The sequence below is a fragment of the Bufo bufo genome, chromosome 7 (genome assembly GCF_905171765.1).
Source record: "Bufo bufo chromosome 7, aBufBuf1.1, whole genome shotgun sequence".
Taxonomy (NCBI): Eukaryota; Metazoa; Chordata; class Amphibia; order Anura; family Bufonidae; genus Bufo; species Bufo bufo.
This window is the reverse complement of record NC_053395.1, coordinates 174,487,797-174,515,603: the sequence shown is the minus strand read 5'-3', so window position 1 is coordinate 174,515,603 and position 27,807 is coordinate 174,487,797. Positions and strand designations below refer to the sequence as shown.

The following is a 27,807-nucleotide window of genomic DNA, read 5'->3' as shown; positions in this document are numbered from 1 at the left end:
TTTTATTTCTTCCCTATTGACTAAAATCCACTAAAAAGAAGTAACATGCTAAAGGCAGCACGGTATCCAAAAAATAGAAAAAATGTATGTAGGTAAACCGCTTGTCTGGCGCTGCTTGAGGTACTTGAATCAGAATGAGGTTGAACTAAACTTTTATTATTTCACTGTCAATGCGTTTCATGGGTAGAACAACCCTCTTCGTCAGGACAATATACAGAATGGGAAAACACAAATGTTTAAAAAGCAGTGGTTTTGGCGCGCAGGCTGGGGGCAGCACTGGGGGCTTTCTTGTCATGTGTGACATGAATGGGATTGCCACCTTCGCTTGTTATTCTATTGGTGGAGTGTAACCAATTTTGGTAACATACACTTCCTTAGTTTACAGGTGAAACTCGAAAAATTAGAATATCGTGCAAAGTTAATTTATTTCAGTAATGCAACTTAAAAGGTGAAACTAACATATGAGATAGACTCATTACATGCAAAGCGAGATACCGTATTTTTCGCCCTATAAGACGCACCTGCCCATTAGACGCACCTAGGTTTTTGAGGAGGAAAAAAAATATTTTTAACAAAAAGGTGTGCTTTTGGTGGGTTTTGAACTAATGTTGGTCTGTGGATGACACTATTATGGGGGATCTGTTGAGGACACTGTTATGGGGGATCTGTGGGTGACACTGTTATGGGGGATCTGTGGGTGACACTGTTATGGGGGATCTGTGGGTGACACTGTTATGGGGGATCTGTGGGTGACACATATTTGTGTCATCCACAGATCCCCTCCATAACAGTGTCCCTGTAGTGTGAATGACCCCCAATACAGGGGGTGGGGGTCGCATCTCTTTTTATAATGACAGCGTGGCCCGTGCAGTGACTGTATTCTACGACACGGGCCCCGCTCACTTTATATACCGTAATGTTATCTATAATTGTGACATTGTTAATAGTAATCAGCGCCTGTATTACTTACAACAAGCGCTCGGTAGCAGAGAGGAGGGAGGAGGCAGGCCGGGAGGACGGGCGCTGGCAGCGTGAGTCACTACGTCATGCACCCACGCCCCCTGCTTCATTCATAAAGTGGGCGGCGTAGGCGCGTGACGTAGCGACTCACGCTGCCAGCGCCCGTCCTCCCGGCCTGCCTCCTCCCTCCTCTCTGCTACCGAGCGCTTGTTGTAAGTAATACAGGCCCTGATTACTATTAACAATACCACAATTATAGATAAGATTATGGTATATACAGTGAGCGGGGCCCGCTGTCCTTATAAAAAGAGATGCCGGTCCCCAGCCCCTCCTCCCTCTCAGCTGATACACCCACCGCTCGGCATCGCGGCGCGGCGTATCATTGACAGTTCGGCAAAATGCAGCATTCGCCCCATAAGACGCACTGCTATTTTCCCCACACTTTTGGGGGGGGGAAAGTGCGTCTAAGGCTACTTTCACACTAGCGTTCGGAGCGGATCGTTCATGCCCAATCTTCTGCGCCTGCGCCCCGCCGTGCCGTTAGATCGCGCCTGCGTACACACACCAGCCTGCGCCTCGAAGACGCAGGCTGGTGTGTGTACGCAGGCGCGATCTAACGGCACGGCGGGGCGCAGGCGCAGAAGATTGGGCATGAACGATGCCCGGAGGATTGAATTGCGCAGGCGCAGGATCGGGACTGGGGAGAGTTCTAGCCGCCGCCCAGCGAAGTGAATAATGATGAGCTGGGCAGGGCTTAAGAACGGCAGTTGGGAAGGCTGGCTGGGCGCATTTTCACATGAAACGCCGCCCCTTGGGCAGATTGCTGACAGGAGAAGCAGGTTATAAAACTTTATATTTCGCTCTTTATAAGGTGGACAGGGGGGATACTTATATGCTTTTAAAAGACTGTATAAGACCTGTAATGAGATATATCTAACTATATATGCTGTTTTGGCCTGTCAGTGTCCCTTTAAGGCTGAGTAACTCAGAAGATCCGATGGTATATTCTAACCCCTAGGCATTCCCATGGTGACAGGGACGCTTGCCTGGGGGTTAGAATATACAGGGCCACGCCGCTCACAGCAGTATATTTATAAACTAATCAGTAACTACTTTAACTTTAATCATTGCTCATTGCTGAGCTCTTTACTTGGATTATTTGGATATCTTACTTTGTCTTAGCTCCGGTAATAGCAGGCAGTGCGGGGGGCGGCGCTCACTCACTGACGTCACGCGCCTGCTCCTCCCACTAGGCGGCGCAGGCACGTGACGTCAGTTAGTGAGCGCCGCCCCCCGCACTGCCTGCTATTACCGGAGCTAAGACAAAGTAAGATATCCAAATAATCCAAGTAAAGAGCTCAGCAATGAGCAATGATTAAAGTTAAAGTAGTTACTGATTAGTTTATAAATATACTGCTGGGAGCGTCGGGGAGGGGGATCTGTGGATGGCACTGTAGGGGGATCTGTGGATGGCAGTGCCATCCACAGATCCCCCTACAGTGCCATCCACAGATCCCCCCTCCCCTAAACAGTGCCATCCACAGATCCCCCTCCCCTAAACAGTGCCATCATGGCACTGTTTAGGGGAGGGGGGATCTGTGGATGGCACTGTTTAGAGGGGGATCTGTGGATGGCACTGTTTAGGGGGGATCTGTGGATGGCACTGTTTAGGGGGGATCTGTGGATGGCACTGTTTAGGGGGGATCTGTGGATGGCACTGTTTAGGGGGGATCTGTGGATGGCACTGTTTAGGGGGGAGATCTGTGGATGGCACTGTTCAAATTTCATGCACATTAAATGCAACAGCAGTATTTGCACTGTAAACCTCCTTTTTTATTTATATAAAGTGTGGGTGAACTTAAACTGTATGGCTATACTGTGGTTCCTGTAGGCTTTGCGTGCGTAAGGTGGGGAGGGCGGGGAGAGCGTGGAGGGGGGGAGGCCTCCATGTCTATTTTGCTTGGGGCCCCCAAATTCCTTCAAACGGCCCTGTCTGGTGGTTATAATAATGTGACTCGACTGTGTACATATATGAACATATTTGTAAATTCTTGTCTTAAGCAGATGATAAGCATAAACCACAATACACTGATAAGACAACTAGTAGGCAAACACTGACATTTTCATTCAACATTTTGTCTGGAATTTGCACAACACTTGTCAATACAGACCTGGAATATGCCATAATACAAGTGTGATTAAGTACCGAGTCACATGCGAGAAATAAACTGTAGTTAATCCAGCAAAGACCAGAGCATCCATTATCACATAGCAGGTTACGGCATATAGTCAAGCTTTATATGAGCTAAAATTGTTATGGACTTTCAAATCTTGGTTAATCTCTTAATGTATAAACATAGAGATAGAAGTCTTCTGACTGTGCTGGAAAATAGTGCTACTTTAAATGCCACGTACATACATCTCTACTTTATACATGTCAAGCCAAAGTCACAGTGTTGAGTATACAGTCTTGTTTAAAGAGTCATTCCAGGAAGCCCACATACAGCATGGCACAGCATTCTGATGATAGTCAAATTATCAAAGACAATGTAATGTGCAAGGAGTGAGGCTGAGCATGCATGTTTACTTCAATGGGGACAGGAAGATCTTCCAAGGATTGGGCATAAAAAAGAAAGACAAAGTAAAGAACACTTAGGCCTCTTTCACACATCAGTGAATCACGGACATATCTATGGTCTCCATGGACCATTCACGTCCTCAGGATAGGTTATCAATATCAGACCGGCAAGGCTCCGACTCCGGTGACACCCACCCATCAACTGTTAGAAACTTACTAGGCCATGTGACGTCACCGTACATTGGTCACATGGTCTACTTGAAGCGAATGGGGCTCAGCATGCTATACTCCTGCCAATGTGATAATGATGACTTATCCTGAGGACAGGTCATCATTATCATTTCCTGGATAGCCCCTTTAAAGTGTGTACTCGCACATCAGTGGTTTTCCACAGACCGTGGATTTGTAGTAACACCACGGAAGCATGCACTATTTTTGTCCATGATTGTGGATACCTCATGCACATTATAGTCTATGGGTTTCTGAAAACCACGGACACAACACAGATGACATCCGTGTTTGGTTCATGGTTTTCGTAGATCCTTGCTAAGACATGCTCTGGAAATTAATTTTCAACCTAGCAGTGTCTGTGGAATACAGATGACACACGGAATAAACACGGATTGTTAAAGGATTAACCTCTGACCATCTTGTCATGGATGTCATTGTGGATGTGTGAAATAGACCTAAATGGTAAAGGTCTGATAACTAATGAAGAAAAGATATCACAATTTAAAAAAATCATAGGGTTCCACTGTTTTTTCAAGAACCTAGGAAAATCCAAAAACATCTGGGTGACAATTTTTTTACATTTTTTTTTTTTAAACGCATTATTGAATTTTTATTTAGACCATGTATTTGTCCCAGAAATGGTCAAATGTGATCACTTACAAAATACATCTCACTAATTATGCAGTGTGTTATGCTGATCACTGTAGTGCAATGTCTATAATGACTAGGGTTTATTAACATGGACAGAAGCACATCATGCTGCCTGGTCAAATGTTGAGTTTTCTAATGGAAACTAGATCACATAATAGTCAATGGGATCCATCAGGATCGTTCTGTCATTTGATGAAAGCGCCACTTCCATTATTTTCATTGTACTGCTCCTATAATGGAGGAGAACAATGGAAACTAAAATGCTGATGTGAACCCAGACTTATCCCTAACCTGTGGTGATATACAGTTCCACAGGGACAGGAGGATCTATACTTTTACTCCTCTCCTTGCAGGCTGTCAGCATATTCCTCACTGGTCCCCCCTCTATTCTTCCATGCTGGTAGGCTGAGGGGAGCTGTTTCAACTTGGAATATTTCAGGCTGGTTAGAGCCAGGTCCTATTTTAAGGCAAGGAATCTAAGCTTTAAAACAAGACAATGACTGGGGTGCTAGCCGCCATACAGCCAGAGATAGAACTTTCTGAAAATGGGTCGGGAGTGAAATCTGCAGGCAATACCTTAAACCAGAGTCCAACTCTGGTCCTCAGGGACCACCTGCTGGTCATGTTTTCAGGATTTCCTTAGTATTGAGCAGGTAATATAATTAGTGTCAATGCATCAGAAATTAACACAGGTATTCATTTTGTTCCTGCCTTAAACCACTCCACTGAAGCTTTAGCAGTATGTTTAGGGTCATTGTCCTGCTGGAAGGTGAACCTACATCCGAGTCTCAAATCTCTGTCAGACTGAAACAGATTTTCCTCAAGAATTGTCCTGTATTAACTGCCATCCATCTTTGCTTCATTACAGTTCCTGCTGATGAATAGCATCCCCACACCATGATACTGCCACCAGTTTCACTGTGGAAAGGGTACTCTTGGGATGATGAAGTGTTGGGTTTGCACCACGCACAGGGTTTCCCATGACGGGCAAAACGTTCAAAAAAATTAGCAAAGTTCGTCATTTGCATACTGTTAAAATTATCCAGTTGGGACATTTAATTTTATAGTATTGCTTCACCTAGTATTAAAAGTGATCCTTCGCTTCACCGCAGAACAACCAATAGAAGCCTTACTTGTCACATAAAGAGAAAAGCTTCTGCAGTAGCATGGCAGTGTGGCTCACAGAATTAGTCTCCTTCCCCATCTGTTAGCTGCCAGAGGGAGAAGTAGACTATTTCTGTTCAGAACTGCCACTAGCAGCACAGACTAGCAGCTGCACAATGAGGGACACATGAAAGCAAAAAACATTATGAAAAGGGTATTTTATTTTTTAAACACTGCAAATGATTTTGAAACAGCTATTAATCGCCTTTCTTGACTTTTAGTATGAAAATGATTCATGTGATTGCTGATTTTAATACCTCGCTCATCAAAAAGGGGGGAAGTAATGGAACAGTAATAGTTCCAACACTTGAAGTATGAACTCTCCAGACACCATTGCAAAAGGTCTTACCATAGATAACAAAATTATCTTGGTACCATAAATAGCACAAATATCCCATGTACACAAAATATTACATAACAATTTATAAACAGAGAAGCAACTAAAAAAAATTCCAAATGAAAAATAAAATATCATTAATGTTTTCTTCTTAATTAAATATATTGCAGACAATATTGCATTCCTCATGTAAACTGTGCTTTATTCCATGATCATCCTCAGAGGCTCAGAGATTTAAGTAAGGGATTATCCAAAAACATCAAGGGGGAGAGTTTATCATTTTTCAGAGCTCCTTTGGAAAATGAATGGTGGAATTTGATTGCTTGCTCTGGGTTACTAAGCCAGTTTTCCTTTACAACAGTTTGATAAATCTCCCCCCCAAATGCTTTAAAATGAGAAAAGAAGTACCTAACCTATCTCCGACCTGGTGTTGATGCTTCCTGGGCATCTTTACTTCCTGCTCTTCCTCAGCTAATCACAACCCACAATGGTGAACCACCACAACAAGTGATTGGCAGCAGTCACAAGTCCATGTAGAGAGGGAGTAGGAAGTGTCAAAACATGTGTAGTGTGGAATCGGTAACATGAGTATTATTTCTTCTATGATTTTGAAGCATGCTGGCCAATTAAATGTAAACAATGTGGCAGGACAACCCTTTACATTTTTTTTCCCTACAGTGTAAAATCTGTAACAGACCCTTCCCTTCTTATATGGCAGAGATGCCTTTGGGGACACTTTAGGCACCAGGACCTAGGTATGTCTGCTACCTCTGCATCCCTCATAGCTGTGTTACTCATTATACTAGAGGTGTGGCAGTGATTGAGGAAGTAGCTACATACTTACCAACATTGCAGGTAAGCCCTGTCTTGGGGATGTCCACTCACATGAGCCCCATCCATTTTTAGCCCTGGACAGTCCCTTCAAATTCAGCACTATTGGCAACAATGTAGCTAGCCTGAATGAATGTCCACCACCAAAAAAAACTGAAACTGTGATAAAACCACTCCCAAATGGAGCCTCTGAATGTGAGAACACAGAAGGGTGATAATGCTGACCTCTTCTGCCAACCTGAAATGGAATCATCTTTGTTGCTATATTTTCAAATTCAGAATGAGTTGATAGAACATTTTTTATGTTGAAACTGATAATTGTGGATCATCATAAGTATTTGCATGAAATGAAGACACTTCCACCTTCCAAGTGTTTTCCCAGGACCATGACAATTCAAATTGCACTGCACTTTAAGGTGCCCATACACCTTCAATGGCTTATGTCCTTGGAAGACAAAAGGATCGGGGGAAGTTGTGAGGTCCCCCTTACACATTAGATATTTTAATCTTTATGAGGTCTTTAAACACTGGATAGTGGCATTTAGGAGATTGATTCATGTATCAAAAAAGGAGAAGGAAAACATTCCCAAAGTCACTTTTGGGAAGATTTCCATTAATGACGAGGAAACAGATTTGTACAAATCGAATTCATAACAAAATCGGTCTCTGTCAATCTCACACCTGTGGCATTGCTCCAAGAAGCGGTACAAGCACTGAGGCTCTGCTGTTGCTGCCTGAATAGCGCAAGCGCTGTCTGTGCATGTGCCGCTACACTTTCAGGTGTATCCAAACATGAGTGGCTCAGGTAGCAGCAGCAGAGCCTCTGGGCTTGCAAGGCTACTCTAAACAAGATGGCCCAAATGGGAGGGAAGAATCTATTGGCCCAGGTGCTCAAGGAGTCAGATTTTTTAAGAAATTAAATTTTTGCTAAATGATGATAAACACCAGTGTACCTGACTTTATAAAAATGGGAATATATGAGCAAATTAGACAAATACACAAAGTTTGGTAATTACATTTTATTTGCTTATGGAGATATTACCATGTTTCTGTATTGTCATGGTGAACATTTTTGCAAAAGAGATAAGCAGCCATACTGGTTGCCAACTTTGAATTAGCTTCTTAGCACTCAGAAATAAGATGATGATGTGACTGGTTCAACTGGCCAACAAAGTGATACTTGAATATGGGTGTCACCAATATGGCTGGACTTCCTTCACTTTTTCAATCATGCCTCACACAACAAAACAAGAATGCAAAAAAAAAACCACCAAAACTTGTTTAAAGATGACCTTTCACCTGAAAACGCAAGTTAAACTAAAGATATACCCTTACTTGACGGCCCCCGGTGGTGCTTATTCAGTTCTTCATTTTGCACTCAGTCCCCCTGTTTTTCCAGGTTGCCCCCCGCAATATTTCCCGCCTTCTATGCTAATGAGCCATTCGGCTCAACTGGGCGGGCCTGCAAAAGTTCTCCCGGGCGCGTTTTTCTTCTCCCTGGCACGGAGCGCATCCAATCAGCGCGCTCCGCTCTTAACCAGGGAGAAGAAGCTCCAGTTCTCGCGAGATTCACGAGAACTGGAGCGATTTCATCCATCCTGAGCCGTGAGAATCTCGCGAGAATTGGAGCTTCTTCTCCCTGGCTAAGAGTGGAGCGCGCTGATTGGATGCACTCCGTGCCAAGGAGAAGAAAGACACGCCCGGGAGAACATTTGCAAGCCCGCCCAGTTGAGCCGAATGGCTCATTAGCTTAGAAGGCGGGAAATATTGCGGGGGGCACTGAGTGCAAAATGAAGAACTGAATAAGCTCCACCGGGGGCCGGCAAGTAAGGGTATATATTTTTAGTTTAACTTGCATTTTCAGGTGAAGGGTCCTCTTTAGCAAGTGATGGCTATCATTCTGACTCCCAATTTATTAGAATATGGCCATTTCTATGTCTTGGGTGGAATTGTTATTGAAAGAGCAACTTTTCAACTCCCCCAAGTAGTAGCGCAGGCTGCCGAAGCTCTATTTCAGTTTAGGAGCAGCGTCTAGTAGCGCAGGCTGCCGAAGCTCAATTTCAGTTTAGGAGCAGCGTCTGTGCATGCACTGCTACACTTACAGGTAGAATTGATTCACTCATCCCTAGTGTAAATGCTTATGGAGAACTGGAGATATGTGAGATAATAAAGTGTGATCTATACTTCCTATCAGTAATCTTACAGGAGAACAGGATAGTCAATCCCTCCCTAGCCTAAAATGGCTGACAACAGGGAACCAGTGACATACTTACCCTCGAGGCAAACCATGCCACTGCTATGGGGCCAGTGGGGAAGGGGGGCCCCATTCTGAACTTCTCTTTCCTTTCATAAGTCCTCAGTAATTGCCTTCAGTCATGAATAAGGGGAGCTCATCACAAAAAGGTTTTCAAAGCTTCCAATGAGTTCAACAGACACTGTATGCATTGCTATACACTGAGCTCCCCCTAGTGGCTGCCAGTAGCAAGTTTTTATTACATATTCATTGAAGGGCAACAGAGGATTTAGAACTGCAGGGGGATCTTTATCAATGTTTTTTTGTCTAGTATAAATACTTTCAGAGAGTACCTGTTTCATGTATTTCATGTTGCGGAAGCACAACTTTTTTATTGAAAGATTCGTCACAAATAAAATAAAACAAAAAAAGTAATAATAATAATAGTAAAGTTGTCAGATATTTCCCAGATTGGGGGAGGGTCTACAAAGTTTTTCTGTGAGTTCCTATGATATCTGTGTATAACCTACAAGGAACGAGAGAGTACATGGAGACAAGACTTTTTTTTAAGTTTAGGATGTTTAAGCACAAGACAAGCCATTGTGCAGACAATCAGGATTAGTAGATCAGAAATTTATTGAACATGAATTATCTTTGTTTCTCACCCACCGAGTTGCTTCATTTTTTACAAATAAAGAAAACTTTAACCTCTCTAAAAGTGGAATAAATCTATTGCTTAGTATTCCGTGCAAATATAAAAGAAGGGAAAAAAACTACAATCGACTACAATATCTTGTAGTAAACAATAGGTTATAACGTGCAATAGTGCAATTTCTTCTTTGCTGCTCCAACAATGCAAATCTTTGTATAAAAGTCCACCGAGTTTTACAGACATCGTTCCATGAGTCTAGCTTTGCATTTGTCTTGAGTTGCTGTTTTTATTGGCGTTTTGTGCAACAGGAGATTTGATTTTTCGAGGGCGACGCAGTTTCTGATCCCAGCGCTGAAAAAATGGAAAAGAAAATAATGTAAATATTAAAAAAATAAGAGTGATTGTTATAATAATAGGAATATGATGTAAGAATTTTGTTATTTAGGACTGTATGTATTTTTTTTGTGGTCTGCATCCATATTTCCATTCTGGAGAAGATAGAACATGTCCTATTCTTGGCTGCAAAATTAGGGTTATTCACTTTAGAAAAAAGATGACTGAGGGAAGATCTAATTACAATGTATAAATATATCAGGGGTCAGTACAGAGATCTCTCCCATCATCTATTTATCCCCAGGACTGTGACGAGGGGACATCCTCTGCGTCTGGAGGAAAGAAGGTTTGTACACAAACATAGAAGAGGATTCTTTACGGTAAGAGCAGTGAGACTATGGAACTCTCTGCCTGAGGAGGTGGTGATGGTGAGTACAATAAAGGAATTCAAGAGGGGCCTGGATGTGTTTCTGGAGTGTAATAATATTACAGGCTATAGCTACTAGAGAGGGGTCGTTGATCCAGGGAGTTATTCTGATTGCCTGATTTGGAGTCGGGAAGGAATTTTTTTCCTCTAAAGTGAGGAAATTTGACTTCTACCTCACAGGGTTTTTTTTTTTGCTTTTCTCTGGATCAACTTGCAGGATGACAGGCCGAACTGGATGGACAGATGTCTTTCTCCAGCCTTACAATCTTTGTTACTATGTTACATATTGAACATTCCAAATAGCCAATACAGGCCAAGGCATTGGAGAGAGCGTGGGCACTTCTAGCTGCAAATGTTCCAGCATTCATTCATATTTAAAAGATAAGTGGAATAAATCCCTATATATTTAGCCATTCAAAAAATAAAAAAGTGTCCATATCTTATGATAAAGTGCTAGATTCAGAGAGCTTTTACCTTGGGTGAGTTTTCTACCATGCTATCAACTGCGCTTTCCAGTAGATGTGAGGGACAAATTCTGTATGCAGAAATATTTAGCAACCTTTAAGATTGTCCCTTTTTAGCTCCTAGTTCCTCTTGATGTATACTTCTATAATTTAGTTTCAGAACTGTCAGTATATCCTTTATTTGTCATTTTACCTTAACTTTTTTTGCAAGACGATCCCTCCATTTCTCAGCAAGGGAACCTTCCACTAGTAGAAGTCTGTTTAAAAATAAAAGAGAGTTATATGTATTTCCTTTGTGCTAATATTCTGTATTAACAGTAAAAGCTTATAGGGGTTTTTCTGAAAGAAGAATAGGTCATCCATATCTAATCGGTGGGGGTCCAACTCTCTGAACCCCTGCAAATCCTCTGTTTGAAGAGGTTGTGGTGCTCTGTTGAGCACTGTGGCCTCTTGTTAGGCCAGTGACGTCATGTTCCTCGGTCACATGGCCTGGGTGGAGCTCAATTCCATTTAGGTAAATGGGCCTGGGCTGCAATTCCAAACACAGCCACTATCCAATGAACGGCGCTGTGCTTGGTATGCTATGAGGAGGCTGCAAGACTCACCAGAACACTGCGGCATCTTCAAATGGCTTATTGGTATCAGTGCCAGAAGCTGGAAACCCCACCGATCACATATTAATGACCTATCCTGAAGGTAGGCCATCAATATTCTACTCCGAGAAAACCCCTTTAACCACCTCCGGACCGCCTAACGCAGATTCGTGTTCCGGAGGTGGCAGCGCTGCGCACAGTCACGCATATACGCGTCATCTCGCGAGACGCGAGATTTCCTGTGAACGCGCGCACACAGGCTCGGAAGGTAAGCGAGTGGATCTCCAGCCTACCAGCGGCGATAGTTCGCTGGCAGGCTGGAGATGTGATTTTTTTAACCCCTAACAGGTATATTAGACGCTGTTTTGATAACAGCGTCTAATATACCTGCTACCTGGTCCTCTGGTGGTCCCCTTTGTTTGGATCGACCACCAGAGGACACAGGTAGCTCAGTAATATGTTGCACCAAGCACCACTACACTACACCCCCCCCCTGTCACTTATTAACCCCTTATTCACCCTTGATCACCCCTGATCACCCCATATAGACTCCCTGATCACCCCCCTGTCATTGATTACCCCCCTGTCATTGATTACCCCCCTGTAAAGCTCTATTCAGACGTCCGCATGATTTTTACGGATCCACTGATAGATGGATCGGATCTGCAAAACGCATACGGACGTCTGAATGGAGCCTTACAGGGGCGTGATCAATGACTGTGGTGATCACCCCATATAGACTCCCTGATCACCCCCCTGTCATTGATTACCCCCCTGTAAAGCTCCATTCAGATGTCCGCATGATTTTTACGGATCCACTGATAGATGGATCGGATTCGCAAAACGCATACGGACGTCTGAATGGAGCCTTACAGGGGCGTGATCAATGACTGTGGTGATCACCCCATATAGACTCCCTGATCACCCCCCTGTCATTGATTACCCCCCTGTCATTGATCACCCCCCTGTAAAGCTCCATTCAGACGTCCGCATGATTTTTACGGATCCACTGATAGATGGATCGGATCCGCAAAACGCATATGGACGTCTGAATGGAGCCTTACAGGGGCGTGATCAATGACTGTGGTGATCACCCCATATAGACTCCCTGATCACCCCCCTGTCATTGATTACCCCCCTGTCATTGATCACCCCCCTGTAAAGCTCCATTCAGACGTCCGCATGATTTTTACGGATCCACTGATAGATGGATCGGATCCGCAAAACGCATATGGACGTCTGAATGGAGCCTTACAGGGGCGTGATCAATGACTGTGGTGATCACCCCATATAGACTCCCTGATCACCCCCCTGTCATTGATTACCCCCCTGTAAAGCTCCATTCAGAAGTCCGCATGATTTTTACGGATCCACTGATAGATGGATCGGATCCGCAAAACGCATACGGACGTCTGAATGGAGCCTTACAGGGGCGTGATCAATGACTGTGGTGATCACCCCATATAGACTCCCTGATCACCCCCCTGTCATTGATTACCCCCCTGTCATTGATCATCCCCCTGTAAAGCTCCATTCAGATGTCCGCATGATTTTTACGGATCCACTGATAGATGGATCGGATCCGCAAAACGCATACGGACGTCTGAATGGAGTCTTACAGGGGCGTGATCAATGACTGTGGTGATCACCCCATATAGACTCCCTGATCACCCCCCCTGTCATTGATTACCCCCCTGTCATTGATCACCCCCCTGTAAAGCTCCATTCAGACGTCCGCATGATTTTTACGGATCCACTGATAGAAGGATCGGATCCGCAAAACACATACAGGCGTCTCCCCATATAGACTCCCTGATCACCCCCCCTGTCATTGATCACCCCCCCTGTCATTGATCACCCCCCTGTAAGGCTCCATTCAGACATTCTTTTGGCCCAAGTTAGCGGAAATTTTTTTTTTTTTTTACAAAGTCTCATATTCCACTAACTTGTGTCTCACATGAACTCACCATACCCCTCACGGAAACCAAATGCGTAAAAATTTTTAGAGATTTAGATTCCAGACTTCTTCTCACGCTTTAGGGCCCCTAGAATGCCAGGGCAGTATAAATACCCCACATGTGACCCCATTTCGGAAAGAAGACACCCCAAGGTATTCCGTGAGGGGCATATTGAGTTCATGAAAGATTGAAATTTTTGTCCCAAGTTAGCGGAAAGGGAGACTTTGTGAGAAAATAATAAATAAAATCAATTTCCGCTAACTTGTGCCAAAAAAAAAAAAATTCGATGAACTCGCCATGCCCCTCATTGAATACCTTGGGGTGTCTTCTTTCCAAAATGGGGTCACATGTGGGGTATTTATACTGTCCTGGCATTCTAGGGGCCCTAAAGCGTGAGAAGAAGTCTGGGATCCAAATGTCTAAAAATGCCCTCATAAAAGGAATGTGGGCCCCTTTGCGCATCTAGGCTGCAAAAAAGTGTCACACATCTGGTATCGCCGTACTCAGGAGAAGTTGGGCAATGTGTTTTGGGGTGTCATTTTACATATACCCATGCTGGGTGAGATAAATATCTTGGTCAAATGCCAACTTTGTATAAAAAAATGGGAAAAGTTGTCTTTTGCTGAGATATTTCTCTCACCCAGCATGAGTATATGTAAAAAGACACCCCAAAACACATTGCCCAACTTCTCCTGAATACGGCGATACCACATGTGTGACACTTTTTTGCAGCCTAGGTGGGCAAAGGGGCCCATATTCCAAAGAGCAGCTTTCGGATTTCACAGGTCATTTACCTACTTACCACACATTAGGGCCCCTGGAAAATGCCAGGGCAGTATAACTACCCCACAAGTGACCCCATTTTGGAAAGAAGACACCCCAAGGTATTCTGTGAGGGGCATGGCGAGTTCCTAGAATTTTATATTTTTTGTCACAAGTTAGCGGAAAATGATGATTTTTTTATATATTTTTTTTTCCTTACAAAGTCTCATATTCCACTAACTTGTGACAAAAAATAAAAACTTCCATGAACTCACTATGCCCATCACGAAATACCTGGGGGTGTCTTCTTTCCAAAATGGGGTCACTTGTGGGGTAGTTATACTGCCCTGGCATTCTAGGGGCCCAAATGTGTGGTAAGAAGTTTGAAATCAAAATGTGTAAAAAATGACCAGTGAAATCCGAAAGGTGCTCTTTGGAATATGGGCCCCTTTGCCCACCTAGGCTGCAAAAAAGTGTCACACATGTGGTATCTCCGTACTCAGGAGAAGTTGGGGAATGTGTTTTGGGGTGTCATTTTACATATACCCATGCTGGGTGAGAGAAATATCTTGGCAAAAGACAACTTTTCCCATTTTTTTTATACAAAGTTGGCATTTGACCAAGATATTTATCTCACCCAGCATGGGTATATGTAAAATGACACCCCAAAACACATTCCCCAACTTCTCCTGAGTACGGCGATACCACATGTGTGGCACTTTTTTGCAGCCTAGGTGGGCAAAGGGGCCCATATTCCAAAGAGCACCTTTCGGATTTCACTGGTCATTTTTTACAGAATTTGATTTCAAACTCCTTACCACACATTTGGGCCCCTAGAATGCCAGGGCAGTATAACTACCCCACAAGTGACCCCATTTTGGAAAGAAGACACCCCAAGGTATTCGCTGATGGGCATAGTGAGTTCATGGAAGTTTTTATTTTTTGTCACAAGTTAGTGGAATATGAGACTTTGTAAGAAAAAAATAAATAAAAAATCATCATTTTCCACTAACTTGTGACAAAAAATAAAAAATTCTAGGAACTCGCCATGCCCCTCACGGAATACCTTGGGGTGTCTTCTTTCCAAAATGGGGTCACTTGTGGGGTAGTTATACTGCCCTGGCATTCTAGGGGCCCAAATGTGTGGTAAGGAGTTTGAAATCAAATTCTGTAAAAAATGACCAGTGAAATCCGAAAGGTGCTCTTTGGAATATGGGCCCCTTTGCCCACCTAGGCTGCAAAAAAGTGTCACACATCTGGTATCTCCGTATTCAGGAGAAGTTGGGGAATGTGTTTTGGGGTGTCATTTTACATATACCCATGCTGGGTGAGAGAAATATCTTGGCAAAAGACAACTTTTCCCATTTTTTTATACAAAGTTGGCATTTGACCAAGATATTTATCTCACCCAGCATGGGTATATGTAAAATGACACCCCAAAACACATTCCCCAACTTCTCCTGAATACGGAGATACCAGATGTGTGACACTTTTTTGCAGCCTAGGTGGGCAAAGGGGCCCATATTCCAAAGAGCACCTTTCGGATTTCACTGGTCATTTTTTACAGAATTTGATTTCAAACTCCTTACCACACATTTTGGCCCCTAGAATGCCAGGGCAGTATAACTACCCCACAAGTGACCCCATTTTGGAAAGAAGACACCCCAAGGTATTCGCTGATGGGCATAGTGAGTTCATGGAAGTTTTTATTTTTTGTCACAAGTTAGTGGAATATGAGACTTTGTAAGAAAAAAAAAAATCATCATTTTCCGCTAACTTGTGACAAAAAATAAAAAGTTCTATGAACTCACTATGCCCATCAGCGAATACCTTAGGGTGTCTACTTTCCGAAATGGGGTCATTTGGGGGGTGTTTGTACTGTCTGGGCATTGTAGAACCTCAGGAAACATGACAGGTGCTCAGAAAGTCAGAGCTGCTTCAAAAAGCGGAAATTCACATTTTTGTACCATAGTTTGTAAACGCTATAACTTTTACCCAAACCATTTTTTTTTTTTTACCCAAACATTTTTTTTTTATCAAAGACATGTAGAACAATAAATTTAGAGCAAAATTTATATATGGATCTCGTTTTTTTTGCAAAATTTTACAACTGAAAGTGAAAAATGCAATTTTTTTGCAAAAAAATCGTTAAATTTCGATTTATAACAAAAAAAGTAAAAATGTCAGCAGCAATGAAATACCACCAAATGAAAGCTCTATTAGTGAGAAGAAAAGGAGGTAAAATTCATTTGGGTGGTAGGTTGCATGACCGAGCAATAAACGGTGAAAGTAGTGTAGGTCAGAAGTGTAAAAAGTGGCCTGGTCTTTCAGGGTGTTTAAGCCATGGGGGCTGAGGTGGTTAAAACGAATATACACCTTTTCATGTTGTGTTAATATTAGGCTCAACATGCTTATTAAAGGCAGGGTAGGTCATAAATATCTGATTGCTTGGGACCCCATTATCTCCATCAGTACCAGAGACTGAATGGATCGGCAGGTATCTCCATCAGTAAATACAGAAAGTCAAAGAAGGGGCAGTAACATAATAAAACTAAACTTTTAATATTACTAAATAAAAATCCTCTAGAGGACAATAGCCCCTACAAACATAAACACACAAACAGATACAGGACCTCAGACCATGCTCTACAGTGGTGAAGCAAGGTCACAAAACCTCAGGTCCATACGCCAGAACCCCCTAAACTGATTTTGGATCTGGAAACGTGCCTTTTCAAGTAAAAAGGAAAGATCTTACCGATTTCGGTAGATAATCAACGCTGTTCGCAATGAACGAAATGCCAGTAGAAAGGGAGGTTACTTTGATCCTGCGAGCTCAATACCCGGTATCCATTCCGGAGATGATGCTTCGGCTATGAGCTTGTCAGGTAAACGGTCTTTGAAGTGGGGAAGCCTCAGGGAGGGAAAGCTGACCCTGTTGCGCCCTACTTGACCTATTGGACCCTAATAGCCTCCTAACACAGGGTCTGTGCCCCGTCTGGAACCTTACCATGATCTAGGATCCCCTGGAAAGCCCTACCGGAGGTTGTGCCCGGTGGCTAAAGAGCAGGTACCTGATCGGGTGAATGCGTTTCATCTAAAGAACGTACCGAACTACAGTACAGACCAAAAGTTTGGACACACCTTCTCATTCAATGAGTTTTCTTTATTTTCATGACTATGAAAATTGTAGATTCACACTGAAGGCATCAAAACTATGAATTAACACATGTGGAATTATATACATAAACAAGTGTGAAACAACTGAAAATATGTCATATTCTAGGTTCTTCAAAGTAGCCACCTTTTGCTTTGATTACTGCTTTGCACACTCTTGGCATTCTCTTGATGAGCTTCAACCCTGAAATGGTTTTCACTTCACAGGTGTGCCCTGTCAGGTTTAATAAGTGGGATTTCTTGCCTTATAAATGGGGTTGTGACCATCAGTTGCGTTGAGGAGAAGTCAGGTGGATACACAGCTGATAGTCCTACTGAATAGACTGTTAGAATTTGTATTATGGCAAGAAAAAAGCAGCTAAGTAAAGAAAAACGAGTGGCCATCATTACTTTAAGAAATGAAGGTCAGGCGGCCAGCCGAAAAATTGGGAAAACTTTGAAAGTAAGGGCTATTTGACCATGAAGGAGAGTGATGGGGTGCTGCGCCAGATGGCCTGGCCTCCACAGTCACCGGACCTGAACCCAATCGAGATGGTTTGGGGTGAGCTGGACCGCAGAGTGAAGGCAAAAGGGCCAACAAGTGCTAAGCATCTCTGGGAACTCCTTCAAGACTGTTGGAAGACCATTTCAGGGGACTACCTCTTGAAGCTCATCAAGAGAATGCCAAGAGTGTGCAAAGCAGTAATCAAAGCAAAAGGTGGCTACTTTGAAGAACCTAGAATATGACATATTTTCAGTAGTTTCACACTTGTTTGTTATGTATATAATTCCACATGTGTTAATTCATAGTTTTGATGCCTTCATAGTCATGAAAATAAAGTAAAACTCTTTGAATGAGAAGGTGTGTCCAAACTTTTGGTCTGTACTGTATATCTATATAGGAAAGCCCCATGAATCATCAGGGGACACTGGGCTTATGGCTAAACCAACTGCATTTGCTGAAGGACGTATGGCGTAACTCCGCAGTTTGTTGGGCAAAACCAAATGTCTTAACTGGGACACGCTTACCTCTCATGCCCCTCTCCCTGGATACCTGCCATACGCTTCCCAGGAGTGTCTGCAGTTACACTGCGGAGTTACGCCATACGCCCTTCAGCAAGTGCAGCTAGTTTAGCCCTAAGCCCAGTGTCCCCTGATGATTCATGGGGCTTTCCTATATAGATATAGTTTGATACGTTCTTTAGATGAAACGCATTCACCCGATCAGGTACCCACTCTTTAGCCACTGGGCACAACCTCCAGTAGGGCTTTCCAGGGGATCCTAGATCAGGGTAAGGTTCCGGACGGGGCCACCCCTTGCGGGGCACGGACCCCCTGTTAGGAGGCTACTAGGGTCCAATAGGTCAAGTAGGGCGCAACAGGGTCAGCTTTGCCTCCCTGAGGCTTCCCCACTTCAAAGACCGTTTACCTGACAAGCTCATAACCGAAGCATCATCTTCAGAATGGATACCGGGTTATTGAGCTCGCAGGATCAAAGTAACCTCCCTTTCTACGGGCATTTTGTTCATTGCGAACAGCGTTGATTATCTACCGAAACCAGTAAGATCTTTCCTTTTTACTTGAAAAGGCACGTTTCCAGATCCAAAATCAGTTTAGGGGGTTCTGACGTATGGACCTGAGGTTTTGTGACCTTGCTTCACCACTGTAGAGCATGGTCTGAGGTCCTGTATCTGTTTGTGTGTTTATGTTTGTAGGGGCTATTGTCCTCTTGAGGATTTTTATTTCGTAATACTAAAAGTTTAGTTTTATTATGTTACTGCCCCTTCTTTGACTTTCTGTATTTTCGCTTTGAGCAGTACTTAGGGAAAGGTGCGAACGCACTGTTCTCTCCCAGATTGACAAATCCGTTTCCTATCTATCTCCATCAGTACCAGAGACTGACTGAATCGGCAGGCATCTCCATCAGTACCTGAGACTGAATGGATGCCACAGTGAGGAGCCTCAGGACCCCCACTCTATTCATTGGTGGACAGTGAGGAGAAACCCTTTAATCCTGCTAATATATATTACTCTACCTCCATATGTCTACTTGCATAAAGACCCATTCACACAGCAAGTTTATTTCACATCATGCCTATAATGTTGCAAATTTGCTGTGGTAAATCTTCAGCTAAATCCTCATGTAACACACTTTTGTATTTTTTTTTTGCGGATTTGCTGCAGATGCACAGGAAATTTTGGATGAAAAAAATCCATGTTATTACCTGGTGCGCTCCTTATCTTCATATCCCATTATTATATAGTCTTCGTTGACCAGCAGCTGTGGGCACAGGCAGCCAGAGTTGGTGTACAGGGTGACGGTATCTTTTGGAATATTCACCAAGGAAGACTTCAAAATCTCCTTGACCTCTACGACTGCAGTGGCATCATGGCATTTCACCTTCACTTCTTTCACTTTTGCTCGGATTACTGGATAAAGCAAATGATAAAAAAAAAATCCTCAGCCTGAATCCATTTTAAGAAACATAAGTACGAGTGGCTTATTTTTTTTTTTTTTCTAATCTGTATTTTTTTTATGCTTTCTAAATGAAAGCCAGAAGTGGATCCAGCAGGAAGGAGAACTACAAGTCCTTCCTTCGTATGTCAAAAACTGTCCCAAAAAAATTGGCTTTTTTCCCCCAAAAAAAGCAGTGTGTGAAACCACACACTGGCAATGAAGACCCGATTGCTGCTGGGTTGTTTTACCCATTTCCTGCTGTCAGCAAACCAGACAAACCAACATAGTTATAAACATTGGCATTTTAACCAAAGGATAATTAAAGGGGCCCTCTGGCATATTCTAAATAAGTGAACTGAAGAAAGTGTTTTCAAATAGACTTTTATGCCACATCAATCAATCATTTGTGATGCCAGAGTAACTGTGGTCCTCACCAACCTGTGTAGATCATTTCCAGTTCTCTCATTTCAATGGAGAGGTGGCTATGCATGCAGGCTCCATTTAGCTAAATATAGAACCAGGCCCTGCTCATTTTTGGGATCTGTGGAGCTCAACTTTTAACCAGATGCCCATATACTACACATCTGATTGACTCTTTTAAATCTCTTAACAGCCCAATCCCAATGCATTGCCTGTTCCATATTTAACATTTTCAAAGGCATATTTCTATCTTAGACATTTGTGTAATTCCTACAGGATAGATGGGAGTCCAACCTCTGTGTTCCAGACCCCAATTCTACTAATGAGGTGCCTGCTGCCCACCACATCCAGACAGGGAGTAAATGGAGAGGTTGCAGCCTATGCACACTGCTCCTCTCTCCAGTCACTTTTATGGGTGTCATTGCTCTCTGGTTTAGGATGTTTCGATGACTCCTTGTGGAGTTGGGTGAGGATGTGGAGAACCCAGAGGTGGGACCCGCATCTATCAGATATTTATGACGCCATAAATGCCTAAAAAAGGAATACTGCTTTAACGTAAAGGGGTTATCCAAGACTGACCTTTTTTTTTAACAGACCTCTTCAGAGTTGCAGACCAGCTGTGGGGTTAATACTTACCTGGTCCTTACCTAAATTCTGGCTGTATCGCTCCACAGTTGTCTCTGCAGTTCCCAGGTCTCTAGGAATCAAAATCCTGTTGACAGGCATCACAAGGCCTTTTGCAGCCAATCATTGACCACTGGCCACAGCAGTGAACTGTCACCCATGTGGCACGTGATCCATTAACGTATTGCATGGGTGACAGGTCACTGCTGCGGCCAGTGATTAGCTGCAGTGGTCACTTAACGCCCGTCAACAGGATGTTGATTACCAGAGACCCGGGACCAGCAGAGGCAGCCATGGAGCAATGCAGCTGGAATCCTGCAGCGGGGACCAGGTAAGTATTAACCCCACTGCTGGTCCACCACTCTGAAGAGGTCTGTTAAAAAAGTTTAGTCTTGGATAACCCCTTTAAAGGGGTTGTCCATTTTAGAAAACTCATTGTTATATACCCTGAAGGGAGATATATACTGTTCAAGGTCCTCATGTCCTAGGGGACCTGTCCTGTTCTGCATTACATAGACAACCTTTGCATTTGAAGGGTGCTTACTGCAGGAAACTGAGCACTTACTGCCAGGTTTCTCCACAGATTAGAGCTCATCATTGGGGGAGCAGCTGTTTGTCAAGGGATCCAACTATTAAGTAGGAATTGTTAAAGCTAACAACTATTTGTAAGAGAACGTAAGGATATTGTGGTAGAACATACAAATGTATTGTCTCACATACCATAGTTGTAGTTGTTCTTCAAATACGTTTTCTGTGATGCTTTCATTGGCTTACATTTACAATGCTCTGAAGAAAAAAAGAAAACGGTGTTAACATTGAGATGGTAAAAACTCATTTATTATGAGATTTGGATGATAAATCACAAGGCTATCAGGTGCTATGTAACAACAAACATTTTAGCGATGACCAATATTGCCTGAAAGAAGTTGGTATCAAATTTTTGTCCAAAAGTCAGATAAAACATGTTTTTTTAAAGAATATCATTTGTGGGTGATAGATCTTTCTTTGAAAAAAGTTTCCCAGAAAGATCTTTAATCCATCTCTCTTTTATTGAACACATATTGCCAGTTTCAAGAACTATAATGGCCAATATGGACTAAAATGTGTATGGCCATGTCTGCAAAATGAACGTTCACAAGATGATAGTTTGTTCAACAGCTATTCAACCATCAACCAACTTCTATCTAGTGTGTATGGCTATTCATTAGTATTATTTAACTAGTCCATAAAGGCCACGCATAGAGAGCTGTAGGACACAAAAAGTGTGTTTATTGGCGCTGCAATATGTACAGGAACCAAAGGCAGCTAGTCTTCAGTCAATGAATTGTATTGCCATTGATATTTTCCTCAGTTTCGTGTCATCCATTCCAAACCTTTTGTAAACCTACAGAAATGCAATAGGGAATTATGTAGAAATTATGTACATGTTATGGACATTGTTTGTGGGACAACAGTACCAATCGCCAAATGGTTGGCTGCTGACCTACTGGGATGCAGACGCCATTGAAAGGTACCAAGACAGAACCAGGCAAGGCACAGGACACATGCAGACAATTAAACAATATATTTGGAACAAGTACAAACACAGTACAAGTGGATAATAAACAAGATTACCGGAACTAGTACAGACAAATCACTGGACAAGGAACTAGAACAAGATCACCGGAACAGAATGAAGATGGACAAAAACCAGACTAGACAGACAGAAGCCTGCACACAGACAACAATTACAGGCAACATGTCTATAAAATATAAAACACTTCGGTACGTTGTCTGTATTGCCAGCGCCGCAGATCCAAAAAATGTGAAGTGGGCAGTGTTCACACCAATATGCCCCTGATGAAGCGCAAAAGCGAAACCCGGGTCGGGCAGGAGTAGGCGTTTTATGGATATGCTTTTAACCAAGATCTGCTCTTGTGAGTATAATAAACCTTTTTATCTGACTAGACAAAGCAGTACTTCACTATCGATGCGCTTTCTCGATATCTGACAGGAGTGTGTTGGAAGAGAGGAGTGTGCCTGTGAAAGGAGGTCTGGTTCTCGGTGTTCCATTTACTGACGGCTCTGTGCTGGAGTGAAGATTCCCGGATTGGCTAATACAGCAGCGCGGTCCAGTTTTGAAAATGTCTTAATTACAGGCAACAGCCTGTAAAGGCCTGGCAGATACAGAGAATGACACAAGATTGCACACGCAAGGAAGAGGAGCAGAGCAGAGGTTTAATTAGGCACAGCCATAATGCAACAGAACACAGCAAAGAAAGTTAACCTCTAGAATGCCAAAGGACAGAAATGAGACACAAAGCAACTTAGAACTTATTCACAGACAGAAAGGCAGAAGCAGGGAGAGTGGAGCCATGGACACAGGCCACCAGTGTAACAATAGATAGCAATTACTTTAATTACTCTAGAGACCGAGAGATTAGTTGCCAAAGAGAGCAAAACTAACCCTAAAATGTTGTTCAATTATATAAATGGTAAAAAGTATAAATCTGAAGGTGTCGGCCCTCTACAGAGCAATGAGGGGGAAGTTGCAGAGAGCGACGAGGAGAAAGCAAAGCTATTACATATATTTTTCTCCACTGTATTCACTGAAGAAAATAAACTGTCAGTTGAAATGCAGAATGTAAAAGTAAATTCCCCATTAAAAGTGCCCTGTCTGACCCAGGAAGAAGTACAACAGCGACTTAAAAAGATTAAAATAGGCAAATCGCCAGGACCAGATGGCATACACCACCGTATCCTAAGAGAATTAAGTAATGTCATAGCCAGACCCTTATTTCTGATATTTACAGACTTTATACTGACAGGGAGTGTTTCACAGGATTGGCGCATAGCAAATGTGGTGCCAATATTCAAAAAGGGTGCAAAAACAGACCCCGGAAATTATAGGCCGGTAAGTTTCACATCTGTAGTGGGTAAACTGTTTGAAGGTTTTATAAGAAATGCTATCTTGGAGGATCTCAAGAAAAACAAGCAAATAGAATCATATCAGCATGGCTTCATGAGGGATCGGTCATGTTAAACTAATTTAATCAGTAATAAGGAGGTAAGTTCTAGACTTGACAGCGGCGAATCAATGGATGTCGTATATCTGGACTTCTCCAAAGCATTTGACACTGTACCGCATAAAAGGTTAGTATATAAAATGAGAGTGCTCGGACTGGGAGAAAATGTCTGTATGTGGGTAACTGGCTGAGTGATAGAAAACAGTGGGTGGTTATTAATGGTACACACTCAGATTGGGTCACTGTCAGTAGTAGGGTACCTCAGGGGTCAGTATAGGGCCCTATTCTCTTCAATATATTTATTAATGATCTTGTAGAAGGCTTGCACAGTAAAATATTAATTTTTGCAGATGACACTAAACTGTGTAAAGTAATTAACACAGAAGAGGAGAGTATACTACTGCAGAGGGATCTGGATAGATTAGAGGCTTGGACAGAGAAGTGGCAGGTGAGGTTTAACACTGACAAATGTAAGGTTATGAACATGGGAAGGAATAATGCAAGTCACCCGTACATACTAAATGGTAAAACACTCGGTAACACTGACATGGAAAAGGACCTAGGAATTTTAATAAACAGTAAACTAAGCAGTAAAAAACAGTGTCAGGCAGCTGCTGCCAAGGCCAATAAGATAATGGGTTGCATCAAAAGGGGCATAGATGCCCGTGATGAGAACATAGTCCTGCCACTTTACAAATCATTAGTCAGACCAAACATGGAGTACTTTGTACAGTTCTGGGCTCCTGTGAGCAAGGCAGACATAGCAGAGCTGGAGAGGGTCCAGAGGAGGGCAACTAAAGTAATAACTGGAATGGGGCAACTACAGTACCCTGAAAGATTATCAGCATTAGGGTTATTTACTTTAGAAAAAAGACGACTGAGGGGAGATCTAATTACTGTGTATAAATATATCAGGGGTCAGTACCCAATCATCTATTTATCCCCAGGACTGTGGCTGTGACGAGGGGACATCCTCTGCGTTTGGAGGAAAGAAGGTTTGTACACAAACATAGAAAAGGATTCTTTACGGTAAGAGCAGTGAGACTATGGAACTCTCTGCCTGAAGAGGTGGTGATGGTGAGTACAATAAAGGAATTCAAGAGGGGCCTGGATGTATTTCTGGAGCGTAATAATATTACAGGCTATAGCTACTAGAGAGGGGTCGTTGATCCAGGGAGTTATTCTGATTGGAGTCGGGAAGGAATTTTTCCCCCCTTAAGTGGGGAAAATTGGCTTCTACCTCACAGGTTTTTTTTTTGCCTTCCTCTGGATCAACTTGCAGGATAACAGGCCGAACTGGATGGACAAATGTCTTTTTTGGGCCTTATATACTATGTTACTATGTTACTATAATGTTATTATCTGATTGTTCTCTTTAACAGGAAAGGCATTCTGATCATTTACATTTTTACTGCGTACCAGGCAATGGACCGAAATTGTAATTATCCGTACATGTTCATTATCAGAATGCTCCAATAATGTCAATAAGGGGATTTTTATTCATGCAGAAATGGTTGTCTGTATATTTATATATAAGCATTCTGGCTTGCAATCAGCATTCCAGTTCATCCTGAAGGTGTTTACTGCTCTGTGCCGGGCACACAATTTCCTCCACACTAAACTCACAAAACCATGTTTTAACGTTGATTTATACGCAGGGGAACTGAAGTCATGCTGAAATAAGGTCTTGCCCAAACTGTAGCCCTAAGGTTGGAAGCACACAATTGTCTAAAGCCCCTTTTCCACAGCTTCGAACTGGATCTACGTAACTCTACTCAGCCTGTTTTGGCTTTCACTAGGTAAAATTTGCGATCATGGTACTTTTTTGGTACCACATCATAGGCCTCATGCACATGATCGTAGTTTTGGTCCGTGTCCAATCCCCATTTTTGGCCGATCACATTAATTTCTATGGATCTGCAAAAAAGGTGAACAGCACATGGATGCCATCCGTGTTCCTGTCTGCATCTGTATGTCTGTTCTGCAAATTATTGAATGTCTTTTTCTGATCCTCAAAAAACTGTATCCGCGGTTTGCGGACGCAAAATACATTTGGTCATGTGCATGAGGTCTAATGAAGTTCCAAGCAAGCCAAAGCGACACCATGGATGTCACATCAAAACCCTTCCGACTAGTGATTGGCCTCAGAGAAGCTACACTGTGTCATCTGTGCAGTTTTTGCTCTTGCTTCCTTCGGTTTTTTGTGGAACAAAAGTTGTCTCCTTGCTGGGACAAACACCCACAAGAAGAGCATCCTTCCAATATCCTCCATTGTTCCTGTGTATCAACTTAACGACAATGCCCCTGTAGTCATGTCGTGTCGTTATGATGACCAGCTACATTGAGTGGGTACCATATCCACAATGGAAAACGAAGTACCTGGTACTAAAAGCAAACAAAATCAAGTAGGGTAGAGCCAGTACCATGCAGAGGAAAAGTAGCTCAAAATGTCTTTGTATGCGTAGCATTAACATTGCCCTAGGTCTCTGGAAATACAAGACCTAGCCCAAACCCTGAAAACAGATGTAGATCATTATCCCTCCTTCACCAAATTTCACAGTAGGTGTGTAGGTAGCATTCTCCAGGCATCTGCAAAATGCAGATTCGTTCATCAGTCAAACAACAATGTGATTTTTCAATCCAAAGAACACATTCCCACAGCTCCAGAGTCTAGTGACTCCAGCTGACACGTGATCAGAGCTTGTTTGAAACCCATGTCATGAACCCCTCAATGCAAGGTAGCAGTTTGGACCTGTGCAGTGCTTGGTGATTTGATGCCCCATGCACTCGAAGTGAGTTTGCTTGGTCTACCGATGTGTGGCTGAGATTATTTTACTCCTAAATGCTTCCATTTCATATTAATGGGGTATTAAGAAAATAAAATAACTGGACATACTTAAATATTACTTTATTATAAATATATTCCCAAATCCCATTAATTAGTTATAATGGCTTGTTTTGTCTAGGGAGCAATCATTAGGGGAAATAAAACTGCTGCCGTCCTATTAGTACACACAAAACCAGTTCTCACACAGGAGGACAAGTTACTTTCACAACACTGAGATAAAGACCTGCCTAGCCCTCCTCTCTGCTCTACTTGTCAGGGATTATGATCCTGAGTACAGGTGATAAGATCTTCAGCTGAATCTCTGTAGGAATGGAGTTCATGAGAAGACATGAAGTACAGAGAGGAGGTGGAGGTGTGGCTAATGAGCAGGAGCACTTGTGTGCAGTCTTCTTTACCCCAGTCTGCCCTGTCCATCCTCTCTGTACTCCATGTCTCCTCATGAACTCCAATCCTACAGAGATTCAGCAGTAGATCTTATCAGCTGTATTCAGGATCATAAACCCTGACAAGTAGAGCAGAGAGGAGGATGAAGCAGCTCTTTAGCTCAGTGTTGTGAAGTAACTTTTCCTCCTGTGTGATTAGGTCAGGTTGTGTGTGTACTAATAGGACATCCCAGCTGGTGCTTGAAGTCTTCTATTATGTACTCCTTATTATGTCACATCAATATCTTGAAACAGTGGACGCATTTTGGCTAATCCAGCCTTTATCAGTTGATAAAGGCTGGATTAGCCGAAACACGTCCACTGTTTCGAGATATTAATGTGACATAATAAAGAGTACATAATAGAAGACTTCAAGCGCCAGCTGCGATTTCTTTATATTACGTTTTGGGATATTGTTCCTTCCCGTGCCAGCGTGCAAAAAGAATCGAGTGCCGACTCTTTGTTTACCTGTACTAATGGGACAGCGGCCATTTTATTTCCCCTAATGATTACTCCCTAGACTAAAAGAGCCATTATAACTAATAAAAATGCATTTGGGAATATATTTATAATAAAGTAATATTTAAGTATTTTCATTTTTTTAATTCCTGGAGACAGTGGCGTACATAGAGAAGTAAGGGCCCCATAGCAAGGATCAAACCAGTCCCCCCCCCACCCCCCCCCCCCACAGGATAGAATGGTT

The 27,807-nt window shown here is 42.8% G+C and overlaps 1 protein-coding gene across 1 annotated transcript in view; it reads right to left on the bottom strand.

Annotated features, from left to right (window-relative positions):
* Positions 1–9,341: 9,341 nt before the first annotated feature.
* FRZB (frizzled related protein) overlaps positions 9,342–27,807 on the bottom strand; it is a 43,036-nt gene continuing 24,570 nt past the window's right edge. The window contains exons 3-6 of the mRNA XM_040440597.1: positions 21,550–21,615; positions 19,553–19,757; positions 11,055–11,118; positions 9,342–9,988 (exon numbers count right to left, since the gene is read on the bottom strand). Of these exons, the coding sequence (XP_040296531.1) occupies positions 9,893–9,988; positions 11,055–11,118; positions 19,553–19,757; positions 21,550–21,615 (431 nt within the window). The 3' untranslated portion in view covers positions 9,342–9,892. The remainder of the gene's footprint in view (positions 9,989–11,054; positions 11,119–19,552; positions 19,758–21,549; positions 21,616–27,807) is intronic.